Consider the following 22,992-nt stretch of genomic DNA (forward strand, 5'->3'; position numbering starts at 1 on the left):
CAGTCAGAATACTGAATACTGTCATCGCCAAAAATACAACAACAAATATTTATAGTCATAGGGCAACATTAGTCATCAACTGTCATCATTGTGTCAATACATTTCTGGTCATTTAGAAGCATCATTAACTGCGAGAGGATGTGGCTGAGGCTGATTGACAGATTAGTAAGCTCCTGATTGGTTGTATTGGTCATATGTACTACCAACAAAATGTTCTCATGAAATGTAATGTTAAACAAACCAAGTCTCACAGTGAAACTTTAACAGTCACAGAGCCTTTGGCTGTGTAATGTTTACTAGTGCATCACCAAACCATGTATGTGGTATTATGTACTCAAAGGGACAGGAAGTGCTGTGTGTAATTATCAGAAAGAGAGGGTAAATATATTGTGACAGTTTGATGCTTGAATTTATATGCTGATTTTGTGGTGTTTCTTATATTTATTTGGCACATGTCCTTAACATAGTTGATGCTTTACATCACCCCCATCTGTTTTGTGTCAGACTTGAAGGAGCTGAGTCAAGTTTTAAATGCACTCTCGCCCACTTTGTGTCCAAGTGGAGCTTTAAACATTCAAATTATAGACACTCCACCATGTCTTACATGCCAACATGTTTGTCACGTAGCCCTGGAATACTGAATTAAATTAAGTAGTAGTCAATTTTTGTTTAAAGTGTGCTTGTATAAGGTACTAACGTAGTCGGTGCTCATTGCGCTGTGCAAAAAATTGTCCAGATCAATCTCGACATCCCTAATTTTTGTTATATAAGATTAGGATGTTACCTCTGATTTCCTTTGCCCAGAATCCACAACAGAGGTTAAAAATCCAAATTTAGCACAGCCCATGTTTTGGAAACAAGCCAGGATAAAACAAATCAGAATTGGACTTTAATACTCTGTGTCTCTGTCAGGCGGTTCGCTCTTTGAAAGAGACAATGGAGGACTGTTGGGACCAGGACGCAGAGGCTCGCCTCACGGCACAGTGTGCGGAGGAGCGAATGGCGGAGCTGCTCCTCATATGGGACCGCTCCAAGTCAGTGAGTCCAACGCTCAACCCCATGTCCACGACGCTACATAATGAGAGGTAAATACATGTGCTGCTGCTGCTGCTGCTGCTGCTGCTGCTGCTGCTGTGAGATACATGATGGCCTTTCCAAACCTTGATGTTCCTGTTTTTGTTTTTAAATCAGAAATCGTATGACTCCAAAGTCCGGCCCGTACGCAGACCATCCGTCTACCTACATTGAAGAGCATGAGGGTGTGGCCAAGAACACTCAGACTGACACCACTAGTTCTGTGAGTGGTAGAGCTGGACCTGGGACTGGAGAGAGAAACAGGAATTCAATCAATCAGGAGCGCCAGCAGCAAGCCAACACCCGTCTGCCCAGCCCAGAGGGCAGCAGTACCAGCATGGGTCTGAGAGGAAGTCCTTCAACCTCCACCACCACCACCACCATAATCTCTGAGTCTGAGGGACCTGTAGGGGCAGCCACAGTTCCGGTCTGCCTCCACCTGACACAGGAAGACCTGGAAACCACCAAGCTTGATCCAAAAGAGGTGGACAAGAACCTGAAGGAGAGCTCAGACGAGAACCTGATGGAGCACTCGCAGAAGCAGTTCTGCTCACCAGACCCACTCAGTCCTGGTAGTTCCAGCTTACTTTATCCTCTGATCAAGATGGCCAGTGAAGCATCGGGCACGCCAGACCCTGCTGCCCCCATACCCACCACCATCTTTCCTCTGCCCAAGCAGCAGAACCTTCCCAAGAGACCGTCCACCTTGTCTCTGCGCACCAAGCCCACCAAAAAGGAGTCCTCATCATCCTCACTCAGGTTCAAGTTTGGACGTTCAGGCAAATCCAACCTGCGGCAGGTGGAGGGAACAAAGAGGAACATTGGTGCTGGAACAGGCACAAACACAGCTGTAGAAGCTCACCGGGGCACAGGCACAAACAACGTACCTGTTCTACGAGACATGCATGTCAACGGCAGTGTTAACGGTGCCGTTAACGGCCATGCCAGCTCCAGTATGACATCCATGGCTGTAGATGGAGCGACCAGTTTTGGAGGGTCCATCATTACTCAGAACGGGTCTGGAGTCCTGAGGTCGGACGACAGCCGCCTGAGCCTCGGTGTCATCACAGCCAGCCCCGACGAACACGAGCCACTTCTGAGCAGAGAGCGAGAGCGAGAGCGAGAGCAACCTGATACAAGAGATGCATCCTCGAGCGCCACTACCCTCTGCTCCGCGCGACCCAACACAAACAACAACAACAGCAACACTGGCCAAGGCCAAGGAGACGAAGAAAGCGGTGGAGAGAGTGACGGGGCAGAGGAGAGTGGGAGTGGAGATGGAGGAAACAGGGAAACTACAGGGCCTCCAGGAGAAAGCTTAGGATCTGGGTCTGGTGCAGTGGAGGATGCGCCGGTCACCATGAGGGGGGAGGCACTGCTCCGGCAGCCCAGAACCCGCAGGCCTGAGAGACCCAACTCCCTGGACCTGTCCTTCACAACACAGGACCTGACTTCGCTAGGTGACTTTATACACAAACAACTTACACAACAGTGATGGTAATGTTTAATGTCTTAGCAAGAATATAAGTAAAATGCTGTGACTGTTATGTCTTGTTTTATTTCAAGCACATCTCATAATAAGACAAAATGCTCACCTATTTTGTTTGTATGCATGTTTGCAGTGTTATCTTGAGGTTAGACTGCATTCTCCAGCTGAAAACTGGAGTTTGTAAATCACTATTTCTCCTGCACCTAAGTCTATAGAGATAATGAGTGTTTTAGTCTTCTGCTGCCTTGTTTGGTCAGCTTGTCACGCACCTTAATCCAAACAAGTGATTTTCTAACACCACAGTCACAAAATGGCTCATTTCTGATGATCTGTGATGTAAAGTTGCTGTTTTTCCCTATGGACTTTGGTGCGAGAAATTAGCAGTTTACAAAACAAATGTCAATTTTAAGTCTGAAAGGATGTCTTACCGTGATTTAAAAAGTTGCAAACGTTCACGTGATATAATAGGCTAATAGGTGTAGGATTTATTTGGTTAGCTTTTTGTTAAGAAGCTAAAAAAACAATGTTTTCTTCTGCTGGCAGCCATGTTTGTCAGTGAGAGTTCTCAGCCTGGTTCTAGACATAAGAGGGCCAGCAGGGGGTGCACAAAGCTCAGTCATACAACTACACATAAACTACCCATTTATAACATTATTCTATTAAAGTAGCTCACAAATATAGTATGTATATTTTTTTTCACTATGAAAATGACTAACTGTGCTTTTAGCTGTATTATAGGAAATGAAGGATAGGATTTTGCAACTTCGCAAAATGAAAAGTCAGGATAAACGTCTGTTGACTTTACTTGTGCATCTTTCAGTAATAATGTCAAAAACTGCCCTACCTGGCCTCATACATGACTGCTATCAGATGCATTTCATGAAACCTGGTGTTAAACGTTCATGCAAGTCGGTGATCTTTGTTCCTTTCTGTTTTCCAGGGGGAGGTTTAGTACAGCCGGATGGAGCCTTGGGGACAGGAGATAAAATCAAGAAGCGCGTCAAAACACCTTATTCCCTGAAGAAGTGGCGACCCACCACATGGGTCATCTCCACAGACAGCAGGGGGCCAGAGGTCAACAACAACGGCTCCGCTCACAGTCAGGGTCACAGTCATAATCGGCCCAAGTCCAGTTCAGCTGTCTACCTGCGAGGAAGCAGCTTAACCAGCGAGCCCAGCGACACGCACGTGTGAACTCGGGACCCTGTGACAATACTGAAAAAAAAGAATAATCAAAAAATAAGCAGAGCGCATTCGGTTTCTGTCAGTTGAGCTCTGAATCAGCAACAGGAAGCTATGGGGTGTCTTGTGAACAAACTGTCGAGTCAGATTGTGTACAGTAATTAGGTTTGTCTCACTCTTGTGTGTCTTTCTGATGATGGCATTGCTTTAAATGGAATCCAGCTATGCAGCATTCTCGTCCACTTCTGTTTCTGCGTTTTTATTAATCTCCTGTCGTTGGTTTCATGTTTTCACCCTTTGTGATCACAGCGATGTTATTGAATCCTCCTTTTTAATGTTTCCCCCCCCCCCGTCCTCTATGTGCACTTTGAACCAATTAAAATCAGTGTTTAGAAAATCCTGTCTGTTGCGACCACAACAAGAAGTGGTCTATAAACGAAAAAAGGCGATGACAAACAATCAACACTTTGAGCATACTTTGTGTATCAAACAACTCACGAGTAAGCTCTGTAAACAAAATAACGGTCTTAAAAGACATAACAAACTACTTTAACTTTTTATTGATTTTTTTGATTTGTATGCAATACCAATTTTATCTTCTTTGTATCTGTTTTTTTGTATAATAATTTTTAATTGTGCAATAGGATGTAGCTTTTAGATGCTTTTAATGTTTTTATTGCTTCCATTATTTTGGTTATTGTTTTAATATGTTAATCTCTGTTGCACTTATTAATGGTCACAATCGTTTTGTAAACAATCCATTAGATGCTATCAACCCCTTACTGGAGAGGAGGAAATGGATGACGGTCCTCCTCTTGTCTTTTATGCCGGACTATCTCTGGGGGCGCAGTCGACTGGAAAAGTTGGGGTTTTTTGTGGAACTTCTCTGCTTGCACATCAAAAACCATGGAGGGCTCAAACTCTGGGGTCTTTTCATGCTACAATCACTCGAATCAAATCTACGGAGGGATCTGTTACAGTGGCTGATTGGATCACTGTACCACTATCACCTGACCTCATTGTGTTTAGCTCTGTGTATGTGACTGAAAGACCAGAAACACTAGAAAGCCCAGATTCTGCTCTTTGAACTCTGTTGGAAATCAGAAACTAGTCTATAAAAAGAGGAGTAAAAGAAAAACCCTCTGAAGCACGCTGGATATTATTTCTGCTTCTTGACGTCTCATCCCTTTTGATGTTTGAGTGAATGAATTCAGTGTGTTTGTGTGTATGTGTGAGAGCGAGAGAGAGAATGTGCACGTGTTGTGTTTCTTTCCATCAGCAAGCGTTAGAATTGTTGCGGCCGAGTGCCTGTACAGGAGTGCTGAAATTGTCATTGTACCCATTCTGTACTTTCAGCGCTGCTTCAGGACATAAGAAAAGTTCTTGTTTATGTTTTTGTATTCTGTAATTTGTATGAAAAAAAAAAATCATGTGTATTACATTGATATTCGCATCATTTTTATGGAATTCTGTTTTGCATTCAATGGACATGGCCTTTTCATTCCATTGCTATGCGTATGCTCGGTACAGTTTCTGTAAACATTTTCAAGTCAATATGGAAGAAAAAATCTCAATAAATGTATGAAATTATGGCTCGTCCCTCTTGACTTTCAAGCTTACTGTCTGAAATCTTTTGATTAAACATTTGATTAAAGAGCAAGATGGAGGCACATGATCCACTGTGGTGAAATCAATATCGTCATAATTTAGTGCCACATGTGAAGCTACAGCTACTTAAAGGTGCCATATGTAAGAATGTGGCCAAATACGGTTACTCCATTCAAATTCAAAATACTGAGGTCTTTTAGGTTTTGTTTTCTGACGTAACTGGCAACCCATGGTTGCTCAGCAGCTGAGACTCTACCGACTGCAATGATTGGTAGAAGGCGGTAGGTGGCGCCACATGCCAAAACATGATTTCAAAACATAAGCATGATTTGCAGTCTGCAAAATATTTTTTTTTATGCAAATATTTTGTCTGTACTGTTGTTGGTGAGTTCATGGGCCTTTTTCACGGCAGACATGGTGACATGAAGAAAATCATAGGTATAGGTATTAAATCAATACTGGCTGAATTCCATTCGGCTTTATCACTTTTGAGGTACAATGCACGGTCACACAGACTTGAATCAACTGAAGTTAGTTTCAAATAACACCTGTGTTTTTCCTGCCAAAGCATGTCAAAATGGCTGCTAGATTAACACTCCCAACTATTTGCGGTTTATATATCATGTTTGTTTTTACCTGTATGTCAAACAAGCAGCACTTGAAGCTGTATATGCTTCTGGCATTCTTGTCTAAAAGATTCAGAACATGTTCTTCAATGGGTTACATCCTCACTGTTGCCATGTTGGGTCTCCCACAATTATGGCAATGAGCCAAAGTCGCCACACGAGGGAGACATTTCCCCGTCACTCGCTTGTTTTTTTCACTTCTCTCGACCTTCTGCTCCACGCGCCCTAGCAACTGCAGCATCAGCAGTAGACACGCAGCGCTGCTACACTACGTCACAGCGTGTCTTGACTGCATCAAGTCAGCGAGAAGTAGGGATCACAACCCCGGAAATGTACTTATTTACTTTCAAAATAAAACACAGTGGCACATAGTATGTGGGTTATTTCATACTAATGTCTAATTCAACTGTGAATTTAATACTTTCCTGCCTTTTAATGTATGAAAACGTCTCGCTTTTCACGGTTTCGTCCACTGATCGTGTAAAACGAGACGGCGTAAACATCTTACTGTGAAAACAAAAACCGGAAGTCGTGTTTAATCCACCTTGCTTCACATTGGTCCCTCTCCTGTCGTGTCAACCAAGGCTAGCCCAGCATCACCGCCGCCTTCGCTGTCCCTCCTCTATGTTGTCTCCCTCTGTTATTTCCCCGTCGTTTTTCGACACTTTACGAGCTTCACTGTGTCTATAACCCCCTTTCATTTTACAGACACATCATTTTTGTGTCTCTCTTGGACCAGGAAGCGCTTTAGTAGCCGCTTCAGTCGTCGTGCCGCATCAGTCGGGAGAGAAAACATCCATCCATCCACGAAGACGAGGGGGAGGCAGGGTGTGCGAACACAGCAACGCCCATTCCAACACCTACCGCGTCCATGAAGCCGTTTCACGACCGTGCTCATGTCTGCCTGCTAATGTTTATAACCGAGAAAGCTTTCCTCGCGTGTAGCAGGCTTTAGTCCTTCTGCCTGCCGCCTCTGTAGCATCCTCCTGCAGCGGCAAACACCAGCAGGGGCCGGGCTGCTCTGGAGCTCCGCGCTCCCTGGTGTGCATCACATTACCGCAGGTGAGCTAAGCGTCTGAATTTTCTCCCAATAGTCTCACATCCATTTCACATCAATTCACACCATCACTGTGTGGATTCTGCTGCAGGTGTGTGCTACCACCGAATCTGTTTTAATAATTGTTTTGATCATATATGTGGCATCGTGGGGGTTCATGCAATTCGAGTAAACACGCTGGGCCTACATTTAATCTGTGCAGGCTGTTGTTTGTGGACATGACCTGCAGTCAGCTAAAATACTACACGAATCATCGACTATTTTGATAATCGATTAATCGGTTTGAATGGGGTTTTTTTTATTAGTTAAAGCAAGTTGCTGGTATTTTCACCTCCTTAAATGTGAATAATAATAGTTTCCTTTCTCCATTTAACAAATAAATAATATAATGTTAGCTTGTGGAAAAAAACAAGACATTTGAAAACCATCATCTTTCCAAGGTTTCAACATTTTCTGATATTTTATGGACCAAACAACTAATCAGTCAATCGATTAACCAATTATCAACAATAATCATCAGTTGCAGCCTTATAAATCCTCAAAAATCACTTTGATCTGCAAGATATGTGTTCATTTTATGTAGTGCTAATGCCTTACAGTCACAAGAGTTTATACATTTGTGGAGATAACTGCTGAAGCTGTTATTCAATCAATAGATAATGTTAATAGCTATATTATTATTATTATTTTGCTTTGTATTCATTTACAAGTAGTAGTTTGTTTTTGTTTGCTTTTTTTTCCAATTTAAACAGCACTATAACTGTTCTGCATTTTCACCACAATCAAGCTACACTCCTGAAGGAGAAATGGAAATATACATAGATGTTGTATACACACATGCAAGCTTATATATACACACAAGGTTACACACTGCAGGTTTAAATCAACATATAACTCTCAAAAATAGCACCACACACATTTGTTTTCATTAGAAAGGATGTACACTTTCCTAAATTCATATTTTTACACTGTTCTATCACATCACTCTAACTAACAAAACATATATTTGCTTTCTGAGCAGAACTTTTGTATACTGTCTTGTAGGGGATTTTGAATTTGCGACAAATAGTACTTGCATTATTTAGTGTGAATTTAAATATATACTGGAATTTATAAATAATGGATTTGTGTTGTTATCATATAGGAAGAGTAATAATAGTAATAATCTTTTACTAGTGCACAACGGGGAAATGTGCAATGTTACAGAAACACTGATAGTTAAAAAAGAAAAAAGGGTGCAATAAATATGCATTATAAACATTAAGAAGAAGGATAATAAATATTACAAATAATAAGTAAGTAAATTAAATACTATTAAACAGAAAAGTCTTTGGGTGGATATATTGGACAGAAAAATTAATTTTGCCCCTAGGTTTTTGTAAATATTACATCCTGTCTTTAGGTCTTTATCTGTGTGCTGCTACTTCTTAACTTGAGCAGATCTCTATATTGTAGGAACTCATCTCTGCCACAGTGACATCACTATGTTTGTGCGTGCGTGTTTCGATTTCAAGAACGTGAGCTTAAATCCCACACAAATTCAAGATGCTGCCAAGTATGGATAGGTTAAGAATCAATATTGGGAGTCTGTGTCATGTGCAGAAACAGAAACGTGACAACAACTGCTGCCATCATTACTATATCTATCAGCCTACACTAACAGGCTGCTGATTCGTGGGCACAGACTGATGCAGAGGAACCGGCCGTCAAAATAAATAGTGCTGGTAGACATACTTGGATACACACATACTGTACATATACACACACACATCGTGCAGCTGTGTGTTAGTGGAGATCAGTTGGCCCTGTTCCCTAGCAACAGCGCTGTGCGCTGGTCAATGCTCTTGCCAAATTTAGCTCTTGGACCAGCTCTGCCACTCAGCACTGTGTGTTTATTTGTACTGTATACATGCATGCGCTGCATTGTGTTCCCATTAAAGGACACCCTTCATTTTAACAAATATGTATTCTTCACTATTATTGTGTTTCTGTCACAAATAGTAACTAGAGCTGAGCGTCATGGTCCTAAAACATTATGTCCTGATTGTTTTTGAAGATGATACGATTGTGATACAATTCACACTTGATGCAGTTGATCATTTTTGCATCTTAATCATTATTTCTAAAAGATTTCTGAAAAATAATTATATCATGAGGATTTGGCGATTTTTTTTCTCATCTGAAGTGAATTCCTACAGTACTGCAGAATTTTATTGAATTTACCTGCAGTCATTACACTGCACAGTAAATGGATCACAGTTTGGCATTTTTGCATGTAAAGTGACACTTAATTGATTGTGAAAATAGTTGAAAATTGGATATTTGTGGGGGTTTAATGCAAAACTGGAATTATAATGTGAGAATTTGCTTATGCTGCAAATGCCCATCATATTTGGACTCAAAAGACGCTGCTACTGCTCTCAATCCATGTCACTGGGTCAGAATCAGGCACCTGCCCTCACTGCCCCCACTTCCCTTTAAGCTCTTCTAATGCCATTAACCAGGGGGTTGAATGAGACGTGGAGGGGGGGGGGGGGCATATCCGCTCTACCCAGCAGGGGGACGGATTAACATCAGTCTGACAACACACAAACACAAATGTGCACACACACCAGGCAAGACAGCCATGAGCTTATCCTTCAGGACACTCTGTGTCCACTTGTTTATGTGTTTACCACATGCTCACAAACAACCTGTTCACACCTGGAGGCAGACTTCCTTGACCCCTTTGACTCCTCCTCCTCAGACGACATCAGTGGCCTTAACCCACCACACCTCTCTGTGGTTCTCGTCCGTGACCTGCGGTGTGTCCCCCTCCCTCTCTGATCTCGGCTCTTCATTCTCCTCTCAGTTTCCCATCATCGCGTCCAGCTGTGGCCCTCACAGGGCGCGCTCGCTGGCCCTTACCTGACAGGTCCCTGGCCTCAGGACGACAGCCAGCACCAACACGTTCCCTACATGAGGGACAAAGCGACGCAGGTGAGTGCTGTGTTCTCTTTGTATTTGTTACCTGTTTAGGACCTTTTCTAGTATAAACTTGTCAGAACCAGTAGTCCTCAAGGAGGCCAAAACTCATGAGGCAGAACCTCATTTCTGAGGAACTGGTTAAGTTTAGGACAAAGATTTGAATTGTGGTTAGGTTAAGGTTAGGGTTAGACACTCACTATTTATGGTTTAGGTTAGGGATAAGGATCTGGTTAGGCTGTCCACATGAATAGAAGTACATGTTATGCTTCTAATAAGGAGTGATTGTAACTTTGTGTTTTGCTCAGTTGATGCACTCTAGGTCCATGTGAGCACTATAGTCAGTACTGGCCCTGCCATTTTTTCAGATGCTGATTAATGGAATTATTCATATATTTATTTATCTGGGTCTTGTTTTCAGTTTTCCCTCCTCTGCCGCTAATATGTTTCACATTTTGCATCTGTTTGTGTTTGTCAGACCCCCAGGGCCTGGGCAGATGAGAGGAGGAGGGGCTCTCACAAACGCTCGGCCTCCTGTGGGAGCACCGACCAGCTCAAGGAGGTAAGTGTTGTGTCTTTTGTGATTTTTGGGGCTCAAATAATCAGACAAAAGGAGAGAAACATGCCCCTAATGTCTGTTTAATGTGTTCATGAGTTTTCTGTGTCACACTCTGCAACATCAGTAACATAGCAGCTATAAATAGCAATGCTATAAATCAACGCACCTTTATTATAATACTGTATGTTTATGTTTGCCTCTTGGCAGATTGCCAAATTGCGCCAGCAGCTTCAGCGCAGCAAACGCAGCAGCCGCCATCGGAGAGACAAAGATCGCAAATCACCATTCAATGGCAGCCATACCATCATCCAGTCACAGGTGATCAGTAGAGATAGTGTGGGTGTATGTGCATCTCACTTCATTATTATACTACACTTCCCATGTGTTTACACACAATTCCCCTCCCCTTTGTTTTTTTGCAGTCGTCTATGCCCAAGACCATTCTGATTCCCATCCCTATATCCAAGTCATCAGCCCCTCGTTTCCGCAACAGCGTGGAGGGCCTCAACCAGGAGATAGAACGCATCATCATCCGAGACACCCCCGAGAAGGAAGAGACCATTGTTGTGAGTTGTGCTAAGAGGCTTTAAGGGAGCCAGTTTTGGGTTTTGGTTTTACTAACTCACAATACATTTACTATTATTCTAGGAATAGTTCAGGTTTTTTTGAAGTATGGTTGGAAATCAGTGGTTTTTATATGTTTATACAGGCATGTTATCATTTCAAATATATCTGCAAGCAGCGAAAACTGATTTTAGCTACTTGACAAAAGGTTCATTCAATAAAATCTATACCTGCTCAAGTGTATGATATCTTAATATGCCACGTTATCTTGCTTCTTGTTGTAATCTACTACTCACTCCAAAGTTCATAGATCAAATCTGTGACTTTGCATCATGGCACACAGGATTTGTTGATCTACTGCTGCCTCCATCAGTATATGTGTTATTTTGTGACTTCAGTGTTTGAAATGAGTCAGCAGTAGACCAGCAGCTCTCATGTCCCGGGCAATCTGAAAACACAGATTGGTGTTGGCTGGTTTTGCACTGCCAGTGATGATTATTGGCGCAATTCCATTATACAGTGCTAGTCACTGATTGGCAGAGAGTGTTGTCACTGGAAGAGCGCAATGTCCGACACAAGAATCTAACTGAACAATGCAAAACTGTTAAAAACTGAAAACATGCGTTAATCTCCACCATTTAGCAAGGCATTTAGCATTTCATAAGATCTCAATATTTAACAGAGTTCAAGGACCGTGTCAGATGGAGTCTGCACTCCAGTCATGCAGGAAGTACTGAACAAATATTTTTAATTAACTGATTCTGATGATTCAGTACACTGAAAAGAAGTGCATTGCTCGTTACTAGTTTGTGTGTTAGTGTCCCGTATAGACATCACTGGAGATTTGTGCCACTGTTCTATGACGACCCCACATTGAGGAGGTACTATGAAGTCATGGAAAACGTTGGGCCTGATAGTAGAGCCGAGTAATGCTAGAACTTTATAATCGAAAAGCTCCATATGTGACAGTACCTCATAAAACCACACTTGTATCCATTTAAGGGTTTATAAACTGTTACTAGTAAAAGATTAAGCTCACGGTGCACTGCTATTGTTATTGTGACCTCATTTGTGTGTGTGTGTGTGTGTTCAGCCACAGGATGTTCCAGATGGGCACCGTGCACCCCCACCCGTCCCCCCACAACGCAGCAGCAGCACCCGCAGCATCAACACACAGACGCCCTCAGGGGGCGGCCTGAGTGGTAACCATAGCAACTGCAGCAGCCGCCCCGACTCCATCTCGCCCTCCTACCTCACCATCCTCAATGACGCGGGTGGTGGTGGCAGCCCCTACGAGGACAAAGGTAATGAGCACACACATCGTGTTAAACACACTTAATGTTATAGCGTGCTGTGTGTGGATGTTTTACATGTGTCTAAGCCTCGTCATGCATGATGCATTGTCATCCACAGAGCTGGGCCCCTGCTCACCGCTTCCTAAGTACGCTGCCTCTCCCAGACCCAACAACAGCTACATGTTCAAGAGAGAACCACCAGAGGGCTGCGAGAAGGTCAAAGTGTTTGAGGAGTCCATGTGAGTAAGAAGATAAATGACACACTGGATATCAGCAGATTAGTTTACACTAAATTTACACACACAAATATATACATGTGTATAATATATATATGTATATATAGATATACATCTCACTGATAATGTCATGTGTACTACAAAACTATTGCGTTAGGAGTGGAACTAATTCTGGGGAAGAAAACAGTGACCTCCTGTGGTCACTTGCCAATTTCATCGTGACCACCAGACTGCAGAGGGGATTATGACAGTGCAGTAACACAGACAAGACAATATTCTGTTCCTCTGTTACAGGAAATTAATTCATTGGCTTGAAATCAATTAAGAGATTCAAGAGATGAAAACACAGACTTATTTTTAGTTTGTTCTCCTCTGCGGTTCTACAACAGGGACACTAAATCTCTTTTGAAATGAAAGCCACATCCTCTAAAATCAATGGAAATTAATATTCTTTTCAGTCGAGTATAACAGAAGCATATTAAGCTTCTCTTCAAGTAAGGAGATTGTTTCAACCCTTTTAAAATCTAGAAGGCTAAGCTAATTATATATCTCACTCACACTTGTTTTCAGTCTTTCAGACTAAACATTAAAGAGCCATAGAGCCATGTCTGGCAACATTTGTGGGTGTGAAAAGGTGTATTTTTTTGGATGAAATATAAGTAAAATGTGAAGATGTGAAGCTGATGGGGTACCCCTTTATCTTAAACAAATTAGAAACTGAAACACATTGATGTAACTATCTGAAGTTGATGTAAACGCATCAACAATTTGATGAAACTTGATCCATCTATTCAAAGTGGAATTATCTGCAGAGGTGATGTAACATTATTAATCCTGTATAGTCTGGTGACATGTGTGGTGTCTGAGTACGATGTTGTTGCTTTTTCCAGGCCCAAACCTCTGCAGGACATCCCACCCTTCCTGTGTCCTGACCGCAACAAGGTTAACTTCATCCCCAACAGTGGCTCTGCCTTCTGCCTTGTCAGCATCCTTAAACCCTTACTCCCCGCCCCGGAGCTCAGCTTTCGCCCTGGGGTGGGCCTGCGAAGCCTGTCCCCATCCCTCGTGCCTCTGTCCACCCAGCCCTGCCTCCTGGAGGAGCCTGAGAGCTTCTGACCAGGCGTTAAAGTCACCGCACCCCCTCTGAAAAACAACCGCCCCTCTGAAGTCAGAAAACATTTAAAACACGGAAACAGCCCCCTCTGCTCCAAAAAATGCCTTCAGCATGCCAGCTAAGCTCTCTCTGATGTCCTTATCTTGTTGAAGAAGTGCTTCCCACTGCCTCTCCTCCTGAAACAACTACAACATGAGAGTCCTGCAGACCTGTGCAGGCATCTGCAGATAACATTTCATCGCTTTTTTCTACCTTTAATGCTGGTTATGTGTCTGTATTTTTGCTGGGGAGGAAAAGGGGTTAAAAGGACAGACTCTTTTATTTCATCGTATTATACCATGGCGCCTTTCCACAGACATATCTTTTTCTATCTGTAGTTATTTCTCTTGATATAAAATATGCCTTCCATTAAGAAAAAAGGCTGCTGGTTTCCATGGCGACCAAGAGATTGACCACAGAGGCTCATTTTGGTGCTGCCACATATGAATATCGTAGCAAAACCTGAAGGATTGTGACAAGGAGAAGTTAAAAAAAAAACGTGCCTGATATTTAAGATCGTTTCCTCAACAACAGCAGAGAGTTCAGATCACACATGATCTTTGCACTATGTTGGTCATATATACACACAGAACAGCAGGGCTTTTTAGACCAAATCTACATGTTTGTTTTGTACTTAAATCAGCCTTTAACAGTGAAACTGCTACAAGCTGATGCCTCTGCACTGTTGTACTAACTGGTACAGTAGCGTCAAGCTAAGTCCCTGCTGGTCAGTGTGTATGTATGGGAAACACAGGCCAGGGCTATGATGTATGCAGAGTTTTCAACCTGTGTCTGCTTCCCAACCGCCAGCCTTTGCTCACAGTGTCCTTTTTTCTTTTTCTTTTTCTTTTTCTTTTTTTACTTCAGCACCATCAATACCATCCTCCTCTGACTTCCCTTTTCTCTTTCCTCTTTTCCCCTCACTGTAAATATAATTTCCTTCTGTCCTCCTCCTGTGTTGTGAAATGTGTCCAGAAGGGCCTCGCCCTCTGCTGGACAGGCCTCCTCTGTCATTGCAGGGCCAAGAGAGGTCGGTGAACCCAACATGCTACACTGACATTACTGTCTGATGCTGACGAGCCAGAGTTTAAAAGCTTTTTTTTGTTCTGTCAGATTTGTTTAAGCTAGTTAACAAGTCAATAACAGTCAAGTCAAGATGATAATAATACTATGTCCTGGGGGAAAAATTTTAGTGATTTGTGTAATGTTTATTTCTAAATTTGAGAATATCATGATTATATGTGATTATTCATTGGTAATAGGGTTCAAATATTTTCAGATTTATTCTGTTTACGTCAATGTTTTGCTCTTGCCAATGGACAAAGATGGATGTGGGCTTGGAACGTTTTGCAGACATTTTAGGGACCACAAACCTCAGAGGTTTGGGAAGAAAATCATCTTGTACGAGTGTGGTTTAAGAAAAAAAAAAGAGCAGAAAATAACTATTAATTCTACATTTTGTCATCAAAAAAAATGAAAGGCATCAACATGAGAGGCTAAGTGAGCGTGGGACCGTGTGATGACTTTACTCGGTAAAGATTATTTAAATCTGCGGCAGAAAGCTGAATGACTCTCTCCGTGTTTGGATTGATATTTCGAATGTGATGGGTGACGTTGCTCATACGTTGCCATGGTGATTGCAGTGTTTTTAGTATGTGTGCTGCCTCTCTTTGCCCTGGCCCATCCTCCCATCCTGTAAATGTCATTACCATTTGACTGTGCCTGCCACAGGGGGATAGGAATGTACTGGATTTGTAAATATAGAGGCACACTGTGTTTGTATTATCAGCTGACAAAGATATGTCAATGAATGAATCAATTATTGTACCATATAATACTCTCTACCCCCCTCCCCTGTTTTCTGCTGAGTACTGTGAATTACTGCGTCTCATTATTGTGAATGATTATGTATTTATTTATCTAACAGGAGTGTAATTGGAACTTTTAATCAAGAATACATTAGATCACATTGTCCATCTCAGGTTGAAGTGAATAGGATATGAAAAAAAAACAAGAAAAACATATACTTAACTTCTCAGCGCACACTAACAAGTCTACACTACCATCAGAGAGCAAACCAACAGCTGCTATTCCTGTAAAACTGTAGCAGAGTAGTGTGGATGTTGTTTAAAGTCAGAGCCAGCTGGTGACAAAGGTTATGTAACTAAAACTGTGCGAAGAAATGAAGAGTCCTGTTTCCAAAATGAGGTTTCCACTTCCTAAAACAACTATCAACACTACAGCGACACACTCATTTTCTGACATACGTTTACAAATAAAGTAGCTTGAAAGAACAGATTTAATATTAATATCAAAATGATGATTGATTTTCTTATTTTTCTAAGTGGATAAACAACATTTTGGAATGAGACTCGGCACGAGAAAACTCAACACAATGATTCTTTGTTTGCTTGTCCAGTTTATTAGAAACAGAACTGCCAAGTTTTTTTTCATCTGTTTAACTCCTTACAGTCAAATAAAAAGACATAGCTGAAATAAATGAGGCATCTGTGACTGACTTGACAAATACATTCCTTTTTTGTGTGTGTTTTCCTCACTTGTCATTATCTGGTTTAACAATTAACATTTTCATCATAAAATGTGTTCCTTCTTCACAAGCAAATGTACACATGGATTTATCAGGTGAGTCTGAAACTAATTCAATTATTGTTCTGTTATTTGCTGGACATACAGTACCCATTTTCCTTTGTTTATTTTAAAATAAGATGTTTATCATCAGGTGCAGTGAGTAAAATGTAGGTGATTTTTTTATTATTATTATTTGGCATGAATTGGAGATTTTTATTATTATTATTATTATTTTACGAGTAAACTCACTTGACTGAATGATGTTATTTCTTTCTTCTTTTTTTCTTTTTTTTCAATTTTGACAACCATGTTTTTGCAATTTCCCACAATGGACAAAGTAAACACCTTTAAATCTCTGATGACATTTAAATCGTTGTTAACTTTATCCTCCATTTTCAGGTGGACCTCATGCTCAGGTGAACTTATGTCATAATTATGAACATTTCTAACACTTAAATATATTTATACAATATATTTTATGTAAATATAATATATTATCATAATATTTAAGTGGCGTCAACGCGCTTCCGTTGGACAGTCATGAACAGCAAAAGGCCTGCTGTTGGCAGACTTACTAAATGAGAACCGATCTGTGTCTCGGCCATGATCCATTTTATCTGTGCTCAACAATGATGGCTTGCTCATTCCCACATGGCACTGCTGCACGGTTGTGTTGCGGGGCAGAGTTAATGCTAAACTGTAGCTTCAGATTCCTACAACCAGTGGATTAATAGAAAAGTATACGACCCAAGAATAATGTCGCAGTTACAGGCGAGGTTTTTCACACAGGACAAAAGGTAAGCGCTTGATGTTTTTGACCAAACGTAATAAGAAAAAACAGTATTTGCTAGCAGGACTGCTAACTAGCTAACTAGGCTTACAGTAAATAGTGGAGCACGATGTTGTAAAGAAAGTTGTTTGTGTACCAGCCAAGTTAGTATGTTATTACAATTAAGCTATCACTAAGTGAGTTTTATTATTATTTATTGTACTAATCTAAATCCACTTAACGCTATAGGAGTGTCTGCTGTCTCCATGTGTGGAACATGATTAAATATAATTAAAATATGCTATTAATATGTGGGTTTCACTAAACTAACCGTTGGTTTATTTGTAGGTATGCTGTCGATGACTTTCCATTCTCAATCCCAGCTGGCTCTGAAGTGGAGGACCTCAGCAATGTCATCAACAAGCTTCTGTTGGCTAAAAATGGTATATATAAAAATTGTAAACACAAATTACAGGTTTTCATTCAAGCCTTTAAATTAAAAAAAAAATCTGATGAAACATTACCAAGTTTACTGTTTAAATGATGTGTCTGTTGAATTCATACCTGTGTTTATTTCCACAGCATCCCACAGCAAAGTGGATTTCGACTTCCTGGTCAGGGGTCAGTTCCTGCGGTCGTCACTGTCATTTCACATGGAGACAGAAGGAATATCGACGGTACGAGAAGCATCCAAGTGGATATGCTATTTGTTTATATCAGTCTGCATCTACATCTAAGATAATGTCATGGTGTTTTATTTTAAATATATGCAAATTACATATACATTGTTGAGTATTTCAATGACTTTGCAAAAAACAACAAAACCCGCACTGAAACTACACACATTTCCTGAATGTGTGCAACAGAAGCACACATTTATCTTGCAGTAGAACATTTGAATGTTTAATGTTTCTACACTGTAGTTCAGATGAAATTCTCACTCGCTCATCTTCTACCGCTTCTATCCTCCACACAAGGATCGCTGATGCCAATCCCAGCTGACATAGGGCAAAAGGGGTACACCCTGCCTAGGTCACCAGTCCATCACAAGGCCACATATAGAGACATTAATTTTTTATTGAATGCTAAAGTTTCAAGGACATAAGACTTGTTTTCCTTAGACATTGTGTTGTTATATAATCTTTAATTTAAAATATTATTTTAAAAAGATAATTAACTAATTATGATTGTCAAAATCCCAAAAAATATTGAGATATTATTTTTTCTCGCCAAGCCCCTAATGGCCGCATAATAATGGAAGTGTCTGTCTGTGTTTTAGGAAGAAGTGGTGGAGATTGAGTATGTTGAACGAATCACAGCCCCAGAGCCAGAGGAGTGTATAATGCACGATGACTGGATCAGCTCCCTGGATGCAGATGCTGAGTGGTGAGTTGATGGATAAATGTTAACTGCATGAGTTGGTTTCTATACAGTCCTGTTATCTTAGTTTTGTCTCTTATTTTTGTACAGGATCCTCACAGGCTCATATGACAAGACGGCCAGGATTTGGTCTGTTGAAGGCAAGGCCATGATTACGGTGGCAGGACACACAGATGTAGTCAAAGACGTAGCCTGGGTTAAAAGAGGTGAGTTTTTAAAGGTTCAGGTGTTTTCAAGTGTGTATGAGTTACTGACGCACATTCAGGGCGAACTGTGCTTTTCCACTTGGAAACTAAAGTTTGTAAATGGATCACTCTCCTGCATCAAAGTCCACAGAGATAATCAGCGTTTTAGCTCACAGGGGCACATGAGCTACAGGTCTACTGCTGCCTTGTTTGTGTCACTTGGATAAATCTGAATGAAAGATTGCAAACAATGAAGTCACCAAATGACACATTTGAACATATTCTGTGTACCATAATCACTGGTTTTCTCAATGGACGAGGGTGCAGGAAGTGAATGGTTTATAAAGCAACACAAAATCTATTTAAAAACAGTTTAAATTTGATGCTCCTTCCAAAATGTATTTTTAATTAACTAATTTACAATGGGTGGCAATTCATTTTTACTTTTATATACAGTTGTTATCTAAAAAGTTTTAATACTGATGCTGTGCAGCAAATAACCTCATGATAGTGGAAGATTCAGACCCAACTAATTTTGCAAACATGAGTCAGACTTACTGATGGAGGCAACTGTGCGCTATGATAATCACACATCTTCTCTGTGGACTTCGGTTTGGGGGAGTAAATGGTTTTTCAACCTTTAGTTTACAATTGAAAAAGGCTGTCTATAAAGTAGCGAACATAATAATTATTCTCTGGATAAGATCACTTTTTCAGTTTTCAGTGATGCATGTCTTCACCTGTCAGGCTTGTTCTATTCCTAAAAGTTGTCTGTGGGTGTTCTGTTGGCAGATGGTCTGACCTCACTGCTTCTGAGCGCTTCTCTGGACCAAACCATTCTGATGTGGGAGTGGAACTCTGAGCGGAACAAGGTGAAAGCCAGACACTGCTGTCGAGGACACACGGGGAGTGTCGACACAGTTGCCACAGACCCCACAGGCTCAAAGGTAACAGCGAATGTTCAAAGAAGAAGTCAAATCAGGCTTAAATTCATGTGTAACATTTTCCTGACTCTTTCAGTTCTGCTCTGGCTCTTGGGACAAAATGTTGAAAATCTGGTCAGCAGGTATGTTCCTCGAATGATCTAATGACTCTAGAGCATCACTGGCAAAACACAGAGTTAAGCAATCACCTTTTCTGTCCTTTTCTATCTGTTGTCAGTGCCCACAGATGAAGCAGATGAGGTGGAGGAACCTGCCGACAGGCCGAGGAAGAAGCAGAAGACTCAACAGCTTGGTCTGACTAGGGTGAGTGCAGAGCTAAGACTGTTACTGTCCTAAAAACAATATTAAAGAAAATACAACAGATTTTGATGTTCTCATATTTACACAGACTCCTCTGATGACGTTGTCTGGACATAACGAGGCCGTGTCCTCTGTCCTCTGGCGTGACACTGAAGAAGTTTGCAGTGCATCATGGGACCACACTATCCGTGTGTGGGATGTCGAGACTGGGACAATGAAAACTACATTGGTGAGATGCACTGTGAAAGACAGTGACATAGATCGATCTAAGTCACTTTTTTTAAATGTTTAAGTCTACACACAGAAAATAATCTTTAAGTGAAACAGCTGGTTCCTGTTCTATCAATAAATGCTAATTCTTATTTCTGTAATTTTATTTTCTAATAAGTTTTAGCTTGTTTTGCTTTTGATTTTCTTTAGTCCCATTCATTTGTAAAGCACTCTAACCATGTCAAGATCATTAGATTGTACATGAAAATGGAAAAAGTAACTCCCACGTTGAAGCCTCAAGATTAAACGATGCAGTGACAGTTGTTTTTGCAACCAGAAATCAGCGGACGTCACCTGCAATCGGGTACAAAACTGAAACACGTTCAATTGAAGATTGGTAATTTAAGTTTTATTGTTAACTGATATTATAAATCAAGTAAGAAGTTGAAGCTAATTTTTCCATGGACTTCCATTCAAATTGAGTTATTTTTGCAACCAGTAGGATTGCTCCCTGATTGGTACTTCATCTTACATCCTTGGCTTCACTTTTAAAACCAGAAGACTTTGTCCATTTTCATGGAGTCTATGGTGGAGAAAACAGTTTTGATTGACTCAGATGGAGTCGGTCACAAAGTATACTAAAACATCCTCTCGGATGGTCATGAAAATATGAATAATGCGATATCTATTTAAATAATATTTTTGACACCAATTAATTTGTTGTTTTCTGTAATTCCACAGACGGGTACTAAAGTTTTTAACAGCATTTCCTACTCACCTCTGTGTCGGCGACTGGCCTCAGGCAGCACTGACAGACACATCAGACTCTGGGACCCTCGTACCAAAGGTACACAATTTTCAATTTCAAAAATGTTTATTTGTCTCCAGGGGGCTATTCATTCACAAGACACATGGAGCAGTTGACTGCAAAACATAAAAAAAAAAACGACCACATTTTTCGGACTATAAGTCGAGCCAGTTAAAACATGCATAATGAAGAAGAAAAAAACATTTATAAGTCGCACTGGACTATAGCTTTTACCCCGCAATTAGCTTTTTTTGTTTTCTTCATTGCAGTAAGAGTATCCTCTGCTTTTTGCCAGTCCCTCACAAGTTTCTCGCTCACTCCAAACTTTCTTTGTGCTGCTCGGTTACTGTTTTTGGCTGCATATTTTGCTACTTGCAACTTTTAATCTGCAGAATATGATTTTCTTTGGGGGCATTTGTGTTCAGTCTTTATAAGTTGATTTTCACTGGTACAGGAGTAATAGAAGAGTGAAAGATACTGGCACACAAGCCTGGAGCGCCCTCTCGTGGCTGTCGGTGTAAAAATAACGTGACATGTAACATGTGAAATTTAATATTTTAATATACAAGTCGCACCCGAGTATAAGTTGCAGGACCAGCCACACCATGAAATAAAGTGCGACTTATGGTCCGAAAAATACGATAGTATGTTGTTAAATGTCAAATTTTCAGCATCTCATTGAATACTTTATTTCCACACTGTGTGTGCACTTGTATCTCACTTGCTCCTGTTGGTTATAAACCTCCTCTGCAGATGGGTCGCTGGTGCTGCTGTCTCTCACCTCACACACTGGCTGGGTCACCGCCGTGAAGTGGGCACCTTCACATGAGCACCAGCTGGTCTCGGGCTCCCTTGACAACCTTGTCAAGCTGTGGGACACCAGAAGGTTTGTGTGGTTCATGATTCACTGCAGACTTTGTTGAGTTTGTTAACACATTCCCATTTGTCTGTGGCAGTAAATGTGAGTCTTTTTTTCATACTCCGGTTTACCACAGCAGAGGACTGACACAGAGTTTAGTGCCAGCTTCAGAAAAACATTGCTTATGTGGAGATGGAGATCAGGAAATCCTGTTCTCTCCACACGTCTGGAGAGAGCTTCCTGTCTTTGTCAGAATGAAATACATTCCTTAATAATATGTAGGCGCTGTTGCCTCAGCACATACCGGCATGATGATCTAACGCATTAACGTTGCTTTTGTTGTCTTTCAGCTGTAAGGCTCCTCTTTATGACCTGGCAGCTCATGAGGACAAAGTGTTTTGTGTCGACTGGACAGAGAGCGGGGTGAGATGAAACCAGCTGACCTCTCCTGAGATTACAACTATACAAAAACACCTTAGAGTGAAAGTCAGAGTATAACCTGCTGTTTGTTACCTGTCTTTTTTCAGCTGATGTTGAGCGGGGGAGCAGATAACAAACTGTACACCTACAAATACTCGGCCTGTCAGACAGATGCAGGGGCGTAGGGGAGGACTGCAGATGCATCACCACAGTCAATATCAGTGTGATTGAATTTTGTATTGCACAAATTTGTTGTCCTTGTTTTTATCCCTCAGTTTTGACACATATATTATGTGGTTTCTTTGTCTGCCTGTAAACAAAGTGAACTATAAATTAAGTCTCTCGTCTAAGATGTTGTTCCTTTGAGGAAACAAAACATTTATGAAGCTATTTTGCTCCTTTTTTTTGATACCAGCAGAACGAGTCAAGAGTGAGGCAGGAAGCTTCCAACATGTTTTTTCCCCAGCAGTTTTGGTAATGAAGGGTCATACTGAGTGCTTGGAGGGAAAACGTTTATTTATGTTTTTTCCTTTAAGGTAGACAGATTTATAGATTTAGAAAGAAAATTAGTAAAATGTGTTGCATGAAACTGAAACGAGAGATCACTATGACTTTGTCAAACTATGGCAGACGTTTTGACAGGTTACATTCAGAAACGGCACTGTTGAAAATAAATATATGAATGATGGCTGAGTTCCATTTAGCTTACTCCATTTCAGTG

The 22,992-nt window shown here is 41.1% G+C and overlaps 3 protein-coding genes across 4 annotated transcripts in view; all 3 read left to right on the plus strand.

Annotated features, from left to right (window-relative positions):
* LOC310928264 (bone morphogenetic protein receptor type-2-like) overlaps nt 1-5,295 on the plus strand; it is a 32,023-nt gene extending 26,728 nt beyond the window's left edge. For both annotated transcript variants that reach the window (XM_083890786.1, XM_083890787.1), the window contains exons 11-13: nt 913-1,085; nt 1,192-2,534; nt 3,504-5,295. In XM_083890786.1, the coding sequence (XP_083746912.1) occupies nt 913-1,085; nt 1,192-2,534; nt 3,504-3,757 (1,770 nt within the window). In that variant the 3' untranslated portion in view covers nt 3,758-5,295. The remainder of the gene's footprint in view (nt 1-912; nt 1,086-1,191; nt 2,535-3,503) is intronic.
* A 3,286-nt stretch (nt 5,296-8,581) lies between these two features.
* On the plus strand, nt 8,582-13,770 carry fam117ba (family with sequence similarity 117 member Ba; the record flags this gene model as incomplete). The annotated part of the gene is made up of 8 exons (XM_083898586.1): nt 8,582-8,591; nt 9,888-10,015; nt 10,479-10,562; nt 10,767-10,877; nt 10,982-11,125; nt 12,217-12,427; nt 12,537-12,657; nt 13,545-13,770. The coding sequence occupies 8 exons, from the start codon at nt 8,582-8,584 to the stop codon at nt 13,768-13,770; spliced, it is 1,035 nt and encodes a 344-aa protein (XP_083754712.1).
* A 3,305-nt stretch (nt 13,771-17,075) lies between these two features.
* wdr12 (WD repeat domain 12) lies at nt 17,076-22,857 on the plus strand. The gene is made up of 13 exons (XM_083889275.1): nt 17,076-17,193; nt 17,514-17,608; nt 17,748-17,842; nt 18,445-18,551; nt 18,636-18,751; nt 19,523-19,677; nt 19,751-19,796; nt 19,892-19,977; nt 20,063-20,203; nt 20,926-21,031; nt 21,746-21,878; nt 22,202-22,274; nt 22,379-22,857. The coding sequence occupies exons 1-13, from the start codon at nt 17,153-17,155 to the stop codon at nt 22,454-22,456; spliced, it is 1,272 nt and encodes a 423-aa protein (XP_083745401.1). The 5' UTR covers nt 17,076-17,152; the 3' UTR covers nt 22,457-22,857.
* Nucleotides 22,858-22,992: the final 135 nt, after the last annotated feature.

This window comes from Microchirus variegatus (assembly GCF_963457635.1).
Source record: "Microchirus variegatus genome assembly, chromosome: 1".
Taxonomy (NCBI): domain Eukaryota; kingdom Metazoa; phylum Chordata; class Actinopteri; order Pleuronectiformes; family Soleidae; genus Microchirus; species Microchirus variegatus.